The sequence below is a fragment of the Cetorhinus maximus genome, chromosome 12 (assembly GCF_964194155.1).
Source record: "Cetorhinus maximus chromosome 12, sCetMax3.hap1.1, whole genome shotgun sequence".
Lineage (NCBI taxonomy): Eukaryota > Metazoa > Chordata > Chondrichthyes > Lamniformes > Cetorhinidae > Cetorhinus > Cetorhinus maximus.
Window position 1 is genome coordinate 44,077,295 of NC_135890.1, and position 13,416 is coordinate 44,090,710.

Consider the following 13,416-nt stretch of genomic DNA (forward strand, 5'->3'; position numbering starts at 1 on the left):
TCTGCAGGATTTTACGCTATAGGAACTGGGAGCCATTGCCAGTAGCTGTTTAAGTCACCGCTGCTCTTGACTTGTATGCAACTGGCTGTTTCCACGACTCCAGTGGGGACCTCTGCGGGATTTCTCAAGCTTCCATGCATAAGTGTGTACGGGAGGTATAAGACACCTTTTCTGCTGAGGCCCACAACTACATTAACTTTGATAGAGATCAAGCCAGCCAAGACACCAGAGCACTAGGCTTTACTTCAATTTCCAGTTTCCCACAAGTGCAGGGTGTACTTGTGGCTCTCAAAGCTCCCTGGCAACAGGCACTCCAATACATAAAAGGGAAAGGCTTCAACTCCAATATCCTGCTTGTCTGTGACGACAAGAAACAAGCCCTGCAGGTATACGCCAGATACCCAGGAAGCTACCACAATTCCTACATCTGGTAGGTTGCAGATCCCAGACATATTCAAGGGACCACACAGATCCAGGTCTGGCTGCTTGGTGACAAAGGGTACCCACAAAGGATGTGGCTGATGATGCTGGCGCAGCTGCCACAAATTGCAGCAGAGAGAAGGTACAACGAAACTCACCGCTATCTGACCATTGGCAGAGCATTGACATGTTAAAGATGCGATTCTGATGGCTGGACAGATCTGGCGGAGCACTCCAGTACACTCCCCAGAGGGCCTCGTGGATCATTGTGGTTTGCTGCGCGCTGCACACCCTAGCACTGCAAAGGTGGGGTGGGGAGGAGTTGCCAGATGACAACATGGTGGAGCTGCACATCTCCCCTAATGAGGAAGATATCAAAAGGGATGAGGGCTACTAAGCGGAGGCTGCAAGAGAAGACACCATTACAAGGGCCAGATGAGGCAGACCTGCACATGAGGCCCTCATAGCCATCAGATTTCATGAGGAGGTTGACGAGTAGAAGTGAGTCTCCTCATGGACAAGTATTCTCTATCATGTGCCCAAACTAACATCAGTGTGACTCTCCCTCTCATTTCAACCACCCACTTCAATCGAAAAGTGATCACTAAACATCAAGCTAACATTGTCCTGATGCTTTGAAGGATGATGAGGCCTCGGGAGCATGTATCCTTGCTGAGATAAGGCTCTAGCTGGAGGAGGGTGTCCCTGCATCAGATGTCAGAACGTGCTGCTTCTTCACGCTTCTCTCCAGCATCCCACTTGCTACGGCAGCCTAGTAGAGGCAGGAGCTACCCTACTATCCTCAGTGCTCCCGTACCTGTACACCCGCAATCTGACAAAGTTCCTCAAGGAGATCCATCTCCAACAATGGGGCAACATTCTGACTCACCCGCTGGTGATACTGAGAGGTGACAATTGCGCTAAGGCAGCTGAGGGCGTTACGCAGGTCCTCATGCATTTTTGCATGACTCAGTTCTGTGTTTCATCTTCATCTCCATTACCTTGGCATCAGCACTCTACACGTAGCCTGACCTTTCCATATAGATTGACCAGTTGAAGATAACTATGTTCACACACTTACTGGTCACACATTAGAATGTCTGTGTCAAGAGGAGGCAGTCTCCCCTCTTGTTCAGCCCTGGCTCTTACGACCACATACAGCAATGACACGATGGAAACCTGAATGTGAGGCTTTGGCACACCTTGGCTTCATTACATCATTGCTGCCCTCAACATTGTCTTCCCATCAAGGTGACAGTGCATTAATAGCATGCTCAAAGGCTCAATTGATTGCAACACATCATCATTTAGAGTTATCATCAGTGACCTCAGCGACTCTTTAGCTGAGGGGACGCTATGCACAACATCTGGCATAGCACTGCTTCGCTACATTTTGATGAGCCTTGTGGATGCTATGCAGACAAGTACAAGGTGGGAGAAGCTCAAGGTTGTAGCGTTGAGCGCCATGACTATAATGTGGCTGCGAGGGGCAGAGCTCCGGCACATTGAGCTGGGAAGGTGGTCACACTTTTATGGGTAAGCTTATCAGATCTACACTCAGAGTTTACAATGCTCTAGACAGACAGGTTGTGATTTTCGGCTCTTTGAATGAAAACCCTGCTGGATAACAGAGAGAACATGGAGTTCCAGTTGAATCTTCTTGTTGCGTGCCAACATCCTTCCTTGCACACCAAACCTACACCTTTCAATAATGCTGAGGAGATGGCTGAACACCTCAGCCTGAATCTCGCACAGCCAAGATCTAACATTTACATGACCCAGCAAAACGAGAAAATGAGTTCCCTTCCACAAGCACGCTTTGCTTTAAGGATGAGGCATAGCTGATGCAAGAAACAATCTGAGACGGGGCACACAATGTAGTCAGTTGAAAGCATCAATGTTGACCAGAGGCACGTGAGAGCGACATCATCGATAAGTCGGGGGAGGGACCATGATGTCACACATGACTGACAGCAACAGGGCTGATCCTAAAGAGGAGGCATCCACAAGAGGATATGTGAAATAGGCGTAATTCTATTTACATTTGTGAAAACTATATACATGTTTAACACTAATGCCACTAATGTGATCCTAATATTGTTTTGCCTTCCTGACCCTACCGCTATGTCTTTGTGCTTCCCCAACCTCCACAACAGAGTTGGAGGCAGCATGCTGACTGGTACGCACTGTTGCCTATGATGACTTTGGCGGGCGTCCTCTGGAGGACCGATACTGGGAGGACACTGGCCTGCTTTGGTTCTCCTGCTGTGGGGCACGTGCATCTTCCTCGACGTGTGGAGCTGAATCTGATGGGGTCACAGGAAGAGGGTTTTGTGATCGGCTGAACATGGCCGGAGTCGCTTGGGTGGATGGCCCCGAAGTGTCTTGCTGCTAGTCCTCATCCCTGTGAGTGCTCAAGTGCCCCTGGCTGACTCAGTGAGGTTGAGCCAGCTACCTCAGATGTCCCTGTCTCTGCCGACTGTGAACCAAATTGTGACCCTGAGGCTGCTCTAGCAGTGTGTGTCCCTGCGCTGGTGAATGGTGTGGGTGAGTGCTGTGATGGGTGTTCAAGGGTGCTGCCATCAGCTTTCTCATCTGAGGTGTCATCGGGGTCGAACTGAGGGCCTCAGGTGCTCGGCAGAGGTACCTATGAAAGAAAGTAGAGATGATTGTATGGCAGCAGGTGACTCGCATAAGGCTCAATTGACTCAGTATGGTTGTCTGAGGGATGAGCTGGCACAGGATCCTCACTTGGGTGATTGTTGCCAACCTCTTTGCCGCAGGAACAGTCCACGTCCTCACCGGCCAGCGCAATGGCTCTGTTCTCATACTCTTGAGGACTGGGACCTGTCCCTTTGTGCGCGAGCTTTTCCTGCATAAAGACAGATGGAAAGAGTGTGAGCAGGACGCATGCCAGGCCAGATGATAATGTGGATGATACAGCATTAAAACCTGCCACTGTAGCCAGCGGGAAAAACACCAAATTTCACGCCCACCACCACAGTTAGACCATGGAGGGGAAAATCTTGCTCGCTGTGAAGCCATGGGCGGGATGAGGATGCGAGCACCAGAGGATATGAGGCCAGATGGAGATGTGAAGGTGTGTGTGAGTGAGTGAATGGTGATGTTTTATGAGCTGGCAGTGTGTGAGACCCCTGTGGAGTGTCATCCTGTGAATGGCTGATGGGCTTGTGAATGTGAGAGTTGTGTGATGATCCGGTTGACATAACAAAAACAGAATTACCTGGAAAAACTCAGCAGGTCTGGCAGCATAGGTGGAGAAGAAAAGAGTCGACGTTTCAAGTCCACATGACCCTTCAACAGAACTGAGTGTAGTTAGGAGAGGGGTAAAATATAAGCTGGTTTAAGGTGGGGGGCGGGGAGAGAGAAGTTGAGGGTGGGCTGGTTGTAGGGACAAGCAAGCAGTGATAGGAGCAGAAATCAAAAGATGTCACAGACAAAAGGATCAAAGAGGTGTTGAAGGTGGTGATATTATCTAAGAAAAGTGCTAATTAAGAATAGATGGCAGGACACTCAAGGTACAGCTCTAGTGGGCTTCACTGGAAACGCAAACTGGAGGAACAGCACCTCATCTTCCGACTAGGCACTTTACAGCCTTCCGGGCTGAATATTGAATTCAACAACTTTAGATCTTAAACTCCCTCCCCCCATCCCCACCCCGTTTCTTCCCCTCCCTTTTGTCTTTTTCAATAATTTATATAGATTCTTCTTTTCCCACCTATTTCCATTATTTTTAAATCTACAACTAATACCTTGTTGGTCTTTCCACCCCACCCCCACTAGAGCTGTACCTTGAGTGTCCTGCCTTCCATTCTTAATTAGCACTTTTCTTAGATAATATCACCACCTTCAACACTTCTTTGATCCTTTTGTCTGTGACATCTTTTGATTATCTGCTCCTATCACTGCTTGCTTGTCCCTACAACCACCCCACCCTCAACTTCTCTCCCCCCGCCCCCCACCTTAAACCAGCTTATATTTCACCCTCTCCTAACTACACTGTTCTGTTGAAGGGTCATGTGGACTTGAAACGTCGACTCTTTTCTTCTCCACCGATGCTGCCAGACCTGCTGAGTTTTTCCAGGTAATTCTGTTTTTGTTTTGTATTTCCAGCATCCGCAGTAGTTTTTTGTTTTTATATCTGGTTGACATAGCCTGGCAAAATGAATGAGATCATTCATCCTCTTTCTGTACTGGATGGCTGACTTCTTCTCTGTGGCATTGGCACTGACCACCTCTGTTACCGCCTGCCAAGCCAGAGTGGTGAAGTTGGTGGGCCTCCTCTGGTCAGAGTTGGGTAGAGGACATCAGTAGGTGGCCCAGGGAGGCATCACTAAACTAGGGACTGCCGTCGTCTTGCCTTTTGGAGCCATATCCTCCAGTGCAGCAGTCCTGCGCTGTATGCAGTGAGACTGCTGTATGTGGCTGCTCTTAAAATATGGCGCCCCTAGTGAGGTACCGGTGAGCTCACAGCAGGACAGGCGAAACTGAGACCGCCAGCTCACGATTTGACGTTTTTCCCTTGTGCGCATTATGAATAAGGCGGGTAGTGGACGACACAGCATTAAAACCAGCCGCTGTGGCCAGCAGGAAAAACACCAAATTTCACACCCACCACCGCACTTGGAGGATGGATGGGAAAACCTGCTCACTGTTTTTAACTAAACTCCCTTCATTGCATTTGCTTAAAACCTAGAACATTTAAAATTTTTTCCCAGTCCTGATCAAACCGTTAGATGAAATGTCCAGGTTTTCCTTTAAATGATCACTTCAAGAGTCGGATGTTAATACGACACCGAGCAGACAATTTACACAGTTACGAAGCTTGAGCAGGCATGTCATATTTTCATGTAGTCACTTTACCAGCTGCTTTTCTTAACATACGCCCGCTTTGTTGTTACATATCAGTACCCCCTAATCTTCCAACCATCCGAAGACCATCTTCTGGTGATTGGTTTTCTTCCCTTGTCACTGTTCCTTCCCCGATTTTGTCTTCTCTTAATTAAATATTTTCACATGACTCTCTGCTTTTATAAGGACAAGCACTTCATGTTTTAACAAATTTTAGTTTTAAGCTAATTCCGCTACTTGAAAACTCTGCTTTTCTCTCCAAAATGATGCCAGATCTGCTGAGCACTTCCAACATTTTCTGTTTTTAATCCCCCTTATCGCATAAAAACATAACATCATGGCTATTTTTGGCTTCAACTCTACATTCCTGCCTGCTTCCCAAATCCCTTGATTTCTCGAGATCAAAACTACTTGACTAATTAACAAAAATTAAATTTATTGAGTGATGGAGCATCCACAATCCTCTTGGGTAGAGAATTCCAAAGACATGCAACCCTTGAGTCAAGAAATATCTTCTCATCTCAGTCCTAAATGATTGCCTCTTTAACCTGAGAATGTGCCCCTGCTCTAGTTTTCCCAGTCAGGGAAACAATTTCATAGTATCTACCCTGTCAAGCCCTTTCACATTCTTGTATGTTTCAATTAGATCACTTCTCATTCTTCTAAACTCTAGAGAATATAGACCCAATTTACTAGGCCTCTGACCATAGAACAACCCTCTCATCCTAGGGGCCAATCTAATGAATTAGTACTGTCTCCAATGCAGGTATATCCTTCCTGAAATATAGAGACCAACACTGCAGTTTTCCAGCCGTGGTCTGATCAAAGCCCTGTACAACTGTAGTAAGACTTCTTTAGTCTTGTACTCAATCCCCTTGCAACAAAGACCAACATGCTGTTTGCTTTCTTAGTGCTTGCTGTACCTGTATGCTTACTTTGTGTTCTTTACACAAGTAGACCTAAGTCCCTCTGAACATCAACATTCTCAAGTTTCACAGTTTTAAAAAAAATTCTGCTCTTTTATTCTTATGACCGAAGTGTGTAACCTCACACTTGCCCACATTATACTTAACCTGCCACTTTGTTACTCACTGATTTAACCTGTCTATATCTCTTTGCAGCTTCTGTCTCCACCTCACAGCTTACGTTCCCACATAGTTTTGTATCGTCAGTAACTTTAGATACATTGCTCTCTATTGCTTCTTCTAAGTCACATATACTGTAAATAGCTGAGGCCCCAGCACCGAACCTTGCAGCTAGTCACAGCCTGCCAATTTGAAAATGACCTATTTATCCCTACTCTTTGCTTCCTGTCCATGAGCCAATCCTGTATATATGTTAATATATTACCCCCAATTCCATTTCTTCATCCTTTCAATCTACCTACTAGCCTGCCTGTAGTACTGTCAGCGTCACAAATTATATTCTGTGATTATGGCTTCTTGACTTCTCTGTGGGATTGATACAATCAACTTCCTGCTCCGATGTCCACTGCCCTCATTTATGTCAAATGCTACTTGTTCCAGTGCAGCCCCAATATTATTTTCAATGGCACCTCATCCTCTGCATCGTCACAGTGAGTGTTTTCCCAATGTTTTGGCCTGGAACCCACATGATACTTTTGACATACTGCCCCTCAGTGGTATTATCCTTGGGCATTGGGAAAACTTGCACATGTATGGTAACTGATCCCAATTCGACCTTGACTTAGGCAATACAACAGTGTTGTCCAATCAAATCAAGGATGAGCCATAAATTGCTCCAACTTAACTTTGCTAGACCAAAGTCATTTGTCCTGACTGCTGTCCAAAAAGAAACACATTCCAGTCAGGTTAATTTATTTCCTTGGCATTTTGCTCAGCCTGTCCTAAATAGTGCACAATGTTTATGTTGTGCTTTTGACTGAGTTGAGCTAAAATTCCCATACCTTTCACTGAAACTACTCCTGCCTGTTTTTGCTGTATCTTCATTAAAAGAGTTCTTACCATCTTTGATACATTTAAAAAATGGTGGCGCAGACTCGAAGGGCTGAATGGCCTGCTCCTGCTCCTATTTCTTATGTTCTTAAAGGTCCAAAATAAATGCAAGTAGTTGTCTGAAGCTGCAGCATGCACAAACTCCTTGTTCTGCACAAACCCCCACTCCGATCACTTGTGCTTGCTGTCCTAAACTAGCTCCTCGTCCATCAGTGTATTATAATTTAAAATCCTTGCTTATAAAACCTTATTTACTTTCATTGCACCCTATTCTTAACTTGCTCCTTATGCTCTTACCCTCCATTCTGTATAAATTAGTTAGTCTCCTGCACCAAAAGAGCCTGAGCTAATCTACACACTCTTTCCTTTATTAAGGTACCATGAAAATATAATGACATTAGGAAAATTATTGGGATTTGTTGTAAAGTAGGAATAGTGTGGCCTGGATAGCCTGTGTGGGTGTATGTGTGGTACTTAATTGAATTAAAGACAACTGGTCTGATATATCAGAAGAGAAGCAAGAGTTTGAAATGCTGAATAAGTAAACATGGCTAAAGTTTTAGAATGTGAGGTGTAAAGGAAAATTTGCATTTTTAGATAAACCAGAGTAGTTTGAATTTCAAAAGAGAGATGAAATTTCAAAAGTGAAATGTTACACTTAGCCAGAAGAAGCCAAACAGTGTGTTTATTTTTCCCAAAGCTTACTGATAAAATTGGTACAATGAAAGATTTTTATTATTAGAAAGGCAAAGCCCAAAGACATTTGGAACAATGGGATTTACATTAAGAAGGGAGAAACATGTATAAAGGAGATGAGGTTATGCGTAAAGAGAAGGAATTCTAAGGTCTAACAAGTGTGAAAAGCCTCCAGCCTCTATGTACCAAGCTGCTGCCTATAGGAACCGAAGCTTAAGAGAATTCACTGTGACTTTCCCTGTCCAGGGTATAATATGCTTTGCCTGGGTCTGTTAAAATCTACCTTGTTTTTACTGTTGCCTTAACGGGGGTGTAACTGGGGATCAGCTTAATTAGGGGAGCTAGGAGTTATCATAGTAGTAATTTGTAGACCTTTGTATGTGCTTAAAATTATTCCTTTAGTAAATGTTTAATTTAGTTTTGTAAGGATACCTCTAAGACTCGGTGGACCTATTACTGCTGAGTTCAAGGCACGCATCTCGAAATAAAAATACAAATTGCAAAAAAGTTGTGGCAATTGTTTCAAGTTTCCCCCTGGGCTTTGAGGGATTTGAGCAGTTTAGCATTTACCATCTACTGTGCCATAACACAAGGCTACTTTTTTTTTCTCAGTTTTTCCCCTTAGCCCATCTTCAGACTTCACCTTTTCCTCAGCTTTGTTCCCAATCTCTTCCATTCCTTCTCTGTCTTCCACCCGACTCTCCTTTGTATTTCTTTTTACTTTCCCTCTTACCTTTTGAATTCCCTTTCCTCTCCGTCTGCTCCGCCTTTGGTAAGTTTTTCCTATTTGATGCTAGCCACTGGAAATGTTTACTTAAACCCATCAAAAATGTTTTAACATCTTTTGCTGTTCAGGGTCAATTCTCACCTCTGAATTGTCATGTTTCACTATGTTGAAGATATTACATTAATGTATAAAAGCTGCTGGATCAATGCTTTGCCTACTTAATTTGTATTGTGCGCATCTTTGGAATAAACTTTAGAGCTCAATAATAATTGTTCTTTTGGATCTGTATTAACTTTCAATACACTGATATATTAGCAAATTCATTTACCCTTAATATTGTAATTGCTGTTCCAGATACATGCTTGGTCTTTCAGCTGTCCCAGCCATTATCCAGTTCGTGGGATTCCTTTTCCTTCCAGAAAGTCCACGATGGCTAATGCAAAAAGGCAAGACGCAGAAAGCACGCAGGGTCCTGAGTCAGATTCGTGGAACCCAAAATATTGATGATGAGTATGAGTGCATCAAAAATAGCATTGAGGAAGAAGAGAGAGAAGCAGGAGGAGGTAAGCTTGTGAATGTCCTGTAAATAAAAACATTTGGCTGTTTAATTATTTCCTGCTTGGTTTTTTAGAGGAGAGAAGGGAGGGAGCCTAACAGTTGTTTGGTTTAGTTTTGGTCTGCTTCAGTTTGAACTCTTGTTTTGCATTGTAAGTCACTCTGCACCGCTCTTTGATGGAATGAGAAAATGTATATCTGGGCTTTTTTCAGGCATATACAGAAAGTAGCAGATCTTCTAAAGAACATTGGATGGAAACAACTGCGGGATGTATTTGTGGAGAAGTCTTTCAGCTTTAGTTTTAAAAAAGCAACAACTCTTCACATTCTACTAATTAGAATTTTTGTTCTGTACATTTTTCAGTGGTAATAATGCATTTTGCATTTTCTGCAGATGCCATTTCAATAATGAAGTACACCAGCAGAGAACTGGCTTATTTGAGTAGGTAACTTAGCTGGCTACTCTTTTTCTTCATTGATGTGAAACATTGCCATACAGAATTATATCAATTGTCTCAATCTCCAAAGACTGAGATTCAAGACCCATGTCCTACCAATCAGTGTGTTTGCTTTATGCAAGTAAAATGGTCTGTAATAAATTAATTGAGGGTTCTGATGCACATTTTGTAAAATATTTTTCCTTGTATAACTTTTTTTTTTACAAATGGCACAAGCAAAATGGATTTTTCCTCTAACATAAAAGTGAAATATTGCTGATGCAGTATTCCTGCACCATTTCCATCACTTCCAGCGTGATGCTACCCCAAACACCTTCCCTTACCCTGCCCTTTCAGAAGAGTACCCTCTGTGACACCCTAGTCCACTCCTCAGTCACCCCCAGCACCACCTCCATTTCCTATGTCACCTTTCCATGCAAGCACATGAGATACAACACCTGGCCTTTTACCTCCTCCCTTCTCACCATCCAAGGCCCACAGACTCCTTCCAAGTGAAATAGTGATTCGCTTGTGCTTCCTTCAGTGTAATATACTGTATTCGCTGCTCATGATATTGCCACCCTTAAACTGGAGAGACCAAATGCAGACTGGGTGGCCACTTTGTGGACATCTCCAGTTGGCAAACATGACCCTAAGCTTCCTGTCGCTTGTCATTTTAATTCTCCACCTTACTTGCACTTTGACCTTTCAGTCCTTGGCCTGCTCTAGTATTCCAATGAAGCACAACACAATGAAGAACAGTACCTAATTTTTCAATTGGGCACTTAGGTTGGAGGGCAGGACAGATTAAATGACCATTCACAGACCTTCCCTTAGGCATTACCTTTGTTCTATAATTGCTACAGTGTTCATGTACCTTTATTTGAGTGGTAATTCTTCATTTAGAAGCTAAGTGTCAGCAAAACTTCTTTGTAAACTTCTTCGAAATGAACTTCAGTGATAAATTAGAGCACATAGGCAATCAACACTATGGGATCAGGTTAACATTCAAGGAGAGTCTTGGTTCTTTCTAACAAAGCCTTCAAAGTTAATGCAAGGAAATCTCAGACGCATTGCTCAGTCTCTTGATCAGTTGTAAGTTTTGGAAATTGTAGAAGAGTGATGTGAAAGGTGAGAAGAGGGGCCCTGTTATCATGAAGAAGGTTAGAGATTGGAGGCCCTAACAGTGCAGTTGACATAGTCAGGAAGACTCAACTTTAAATCAAGGGAAAACCTCAAATAAAGAAAACGTTTCAGAAGCTCTGGTGTTGAAATTGAGATTCTTGGAGCTGGTGAAAAAGATTTTATATAACTTGTAGTTCAAATAGTACCTTTAATGTAATTAAACTTCCCCAGTTTCTTCAGGAGCATTATAAGAAAAAATTGACACCAAGCCATGAAATGTTAGGGCAAATGACCAAATGTTTGGTCAAAGGTGGGTTTTAAGGTACATTTTATTGGAGAAAAGAGAGGTTTAGGGAGGGAATTACGGAGATTAGGGGCTTGGCAGCTGAAAGCACAGCTGCTAATGGTGGACCAATTAAAGTTGGGGATACTTGAGACCAGAATTAGAGGAGCACTAATATCTTGAAGAGTCGTGGGGCTGTAGGAGATTACAGAGATGGTGAGGAACAAAGGCATGGAAGGATTCAAAAACAATGCATCAATTGTAAAACACTCATCCTTGTTCAACAGGGAGCCCATTTAACACAAAAACAAAAATAGCTGGAAAAACTCAGCAGGTCTGACAGCATCTGCAGAGAGGAATACAGTTAACGTTTCGAGCCCGTATGACTCTTCATCAGAACTAAGAAATATAGAAATGAGGTGAAATATAAGCTGGTTGAGGGGGGTGGGACAGGTAGAGCTTGATAGAGGGCCAGTGATAGGTGGAGGCAAAGAAGAGATTGCCAAAGATGTCATAGACAAAAGGACAAAGGGGTGTTGACGGTGATATTAGCTGAGGAATGTGCTAATGATGACATTAAGGGTAGAAAGTAGGACGAGCAAGTGACAGATAGCCCTAGTGGGGGTGGGGTGGGGGGAAGGGATCGAGATAAGCTAAAAGGTAGAGATAAAACAATGGATGGAAATACATTTAAAAGTAATGGAAATAGGTGGGAAAAGAAAAATATATATAAAAAACTCACCTCTTTTCCAGTTCTGTTGAAGGGTCGTGAGGACTCGTAACGTCGACTCTTTTCTTCTCCACCGATGCTGCCAGACCTGCTGAGTTTTTCCAGGTAATTCTGTTTTTGTTTTGGATTTCCAGCATCCGCAGTAGTTTTTTATTTTTATCACCTCTTTTCCCACCTATTTCCATTATTTTTAAATGTATTTCCATCCATTGTTTTATCTCTACCTTTTAGCCTATCTCGATCCCTACACCCCACCCCCACTAGGGCTATTTGTCACTTGCTCGTCCTGCTTTCTACCTTTAATGTCATCATTAGCACATTCCTCAGCTAATATCACCACCGTCAACACCCCTTTGTCCTTTTGTCTATGACATCTTTGGCAATCTCTTCTTTGCCTCCACCTATCACTGGCCCTCTATCCAGCTCTACCTGTTCCGCCCCCCTCAACCAGCTTATATTTCACCTCATTTCTATATTTCTTAGTTCTGATGAAGGTCTCGAAACGTTAACTGTATTCCTCTCTGCAGATGCTGTCAGACCTGCTGAGTTTTTCCAGCTATTTTTGTTTTTGTTTCAGATTTCCAGCATCTGCAGTATTTTGCTTCTATCTTAGGGAGCCCATTTAGGTCATCAAGAACAGAGTTAATGGGTGAATGGCACTTGGTATGACTAAAGACACGGACAGCAGAGATATGGGTGACCTCAAGTTTATGGAGGGTAGAATGTGTGAGGTTGGCCAGGGGGTGTGTTGGAATAGTCAAGTCTAGGTCTATCAGCAGCAGGTAAGTTGAGGCAGGGGTGGACTCAAAGTTGGAGATAGGAGGGGGTCTTAGTCATGGCCTGGATATGTGGTTAGAAATTAATTGTGGGGTCAAGTATGACGTCAAGGTTGAATACAATTCTTCAGCCTTAGTTGTCAAGGAGAGGGTTGTAGGCCCAGACTGAGGAATGGAGTTTGTAGCAGCGACTGAAGACAATGGCTTTGGTCTTCCCAATATTTAATTGAAGGAAACTTCTGCTCCCCTAGTATTGGATCCTGGACAAGTAGACTGTGGAGGAGTTGAGAGAGGTGACAGCAAAGTAGAACTTTGTATCATCAGTGTTCATGCGGAGACTGGTGTTGTGTTTTCGGATGATGTCATTGATGGTCAGCATGTAATTGAGAAATGGTAGTGGGGGTGGGGAAGGGCAAGGATAGATCCTTGGGGGACAACTCTCTCAACTCCTCCACAGTCTACTTGTCCAGGATCCAATACTAGGGGAGCAGAAGTTTCCTTCAATTAAATATTGGGAAGACCAAAGCCATTGTCTTCAGTCGCTGCTACAAACTCCATTCCCCAGTCTGGGCCTACAACCCTCTCCTTGACAACTAAGGCTGAAGAATTGTATTCAACCTTGGCGTCATACTTGACCCCACAATTAATTTCTAACCACATATCCAGGCCCAGACAGAAAACTCATGAAAATTGGAGATAAAACTTAAGTTTTCATAATTAGCATCCATGACAGTGCCGTGGAAGTTCCTTGTGGTCATCAAGTTTGGTTTTTTTTGCAGTGAAGTCTACTGGCACATGTCAGTTTTAAAAGAAAATGGT

At 43.6% G+C, this 13,416-nt stretch overlaps 1 protein-coding gene across 2 annotated transcripts in view; it reads left to right on the plus strand.

The window, feature by feature from the left end:
- Positions 1-13,416, plus strand: part of LOC144687406 (proton myo-inositol cotransporter-like) — a 169,919-nt gene that overhangs the window by 63,527 nt on the left and 92,976 nt on the right. For both annotated transcript variants that reach the window (XM_078553515.1, XM_078553516.1), the window contains exon 3: positions 9,046-9,254. In XM_078553515.1, coding sequence (XP_078409641.1) covers positions 9,046-9,254 — 209 coding nt within the window. The remainder of the gene's footprint in view (positions 1-9,045; positions 9,255-13,416) is intronic.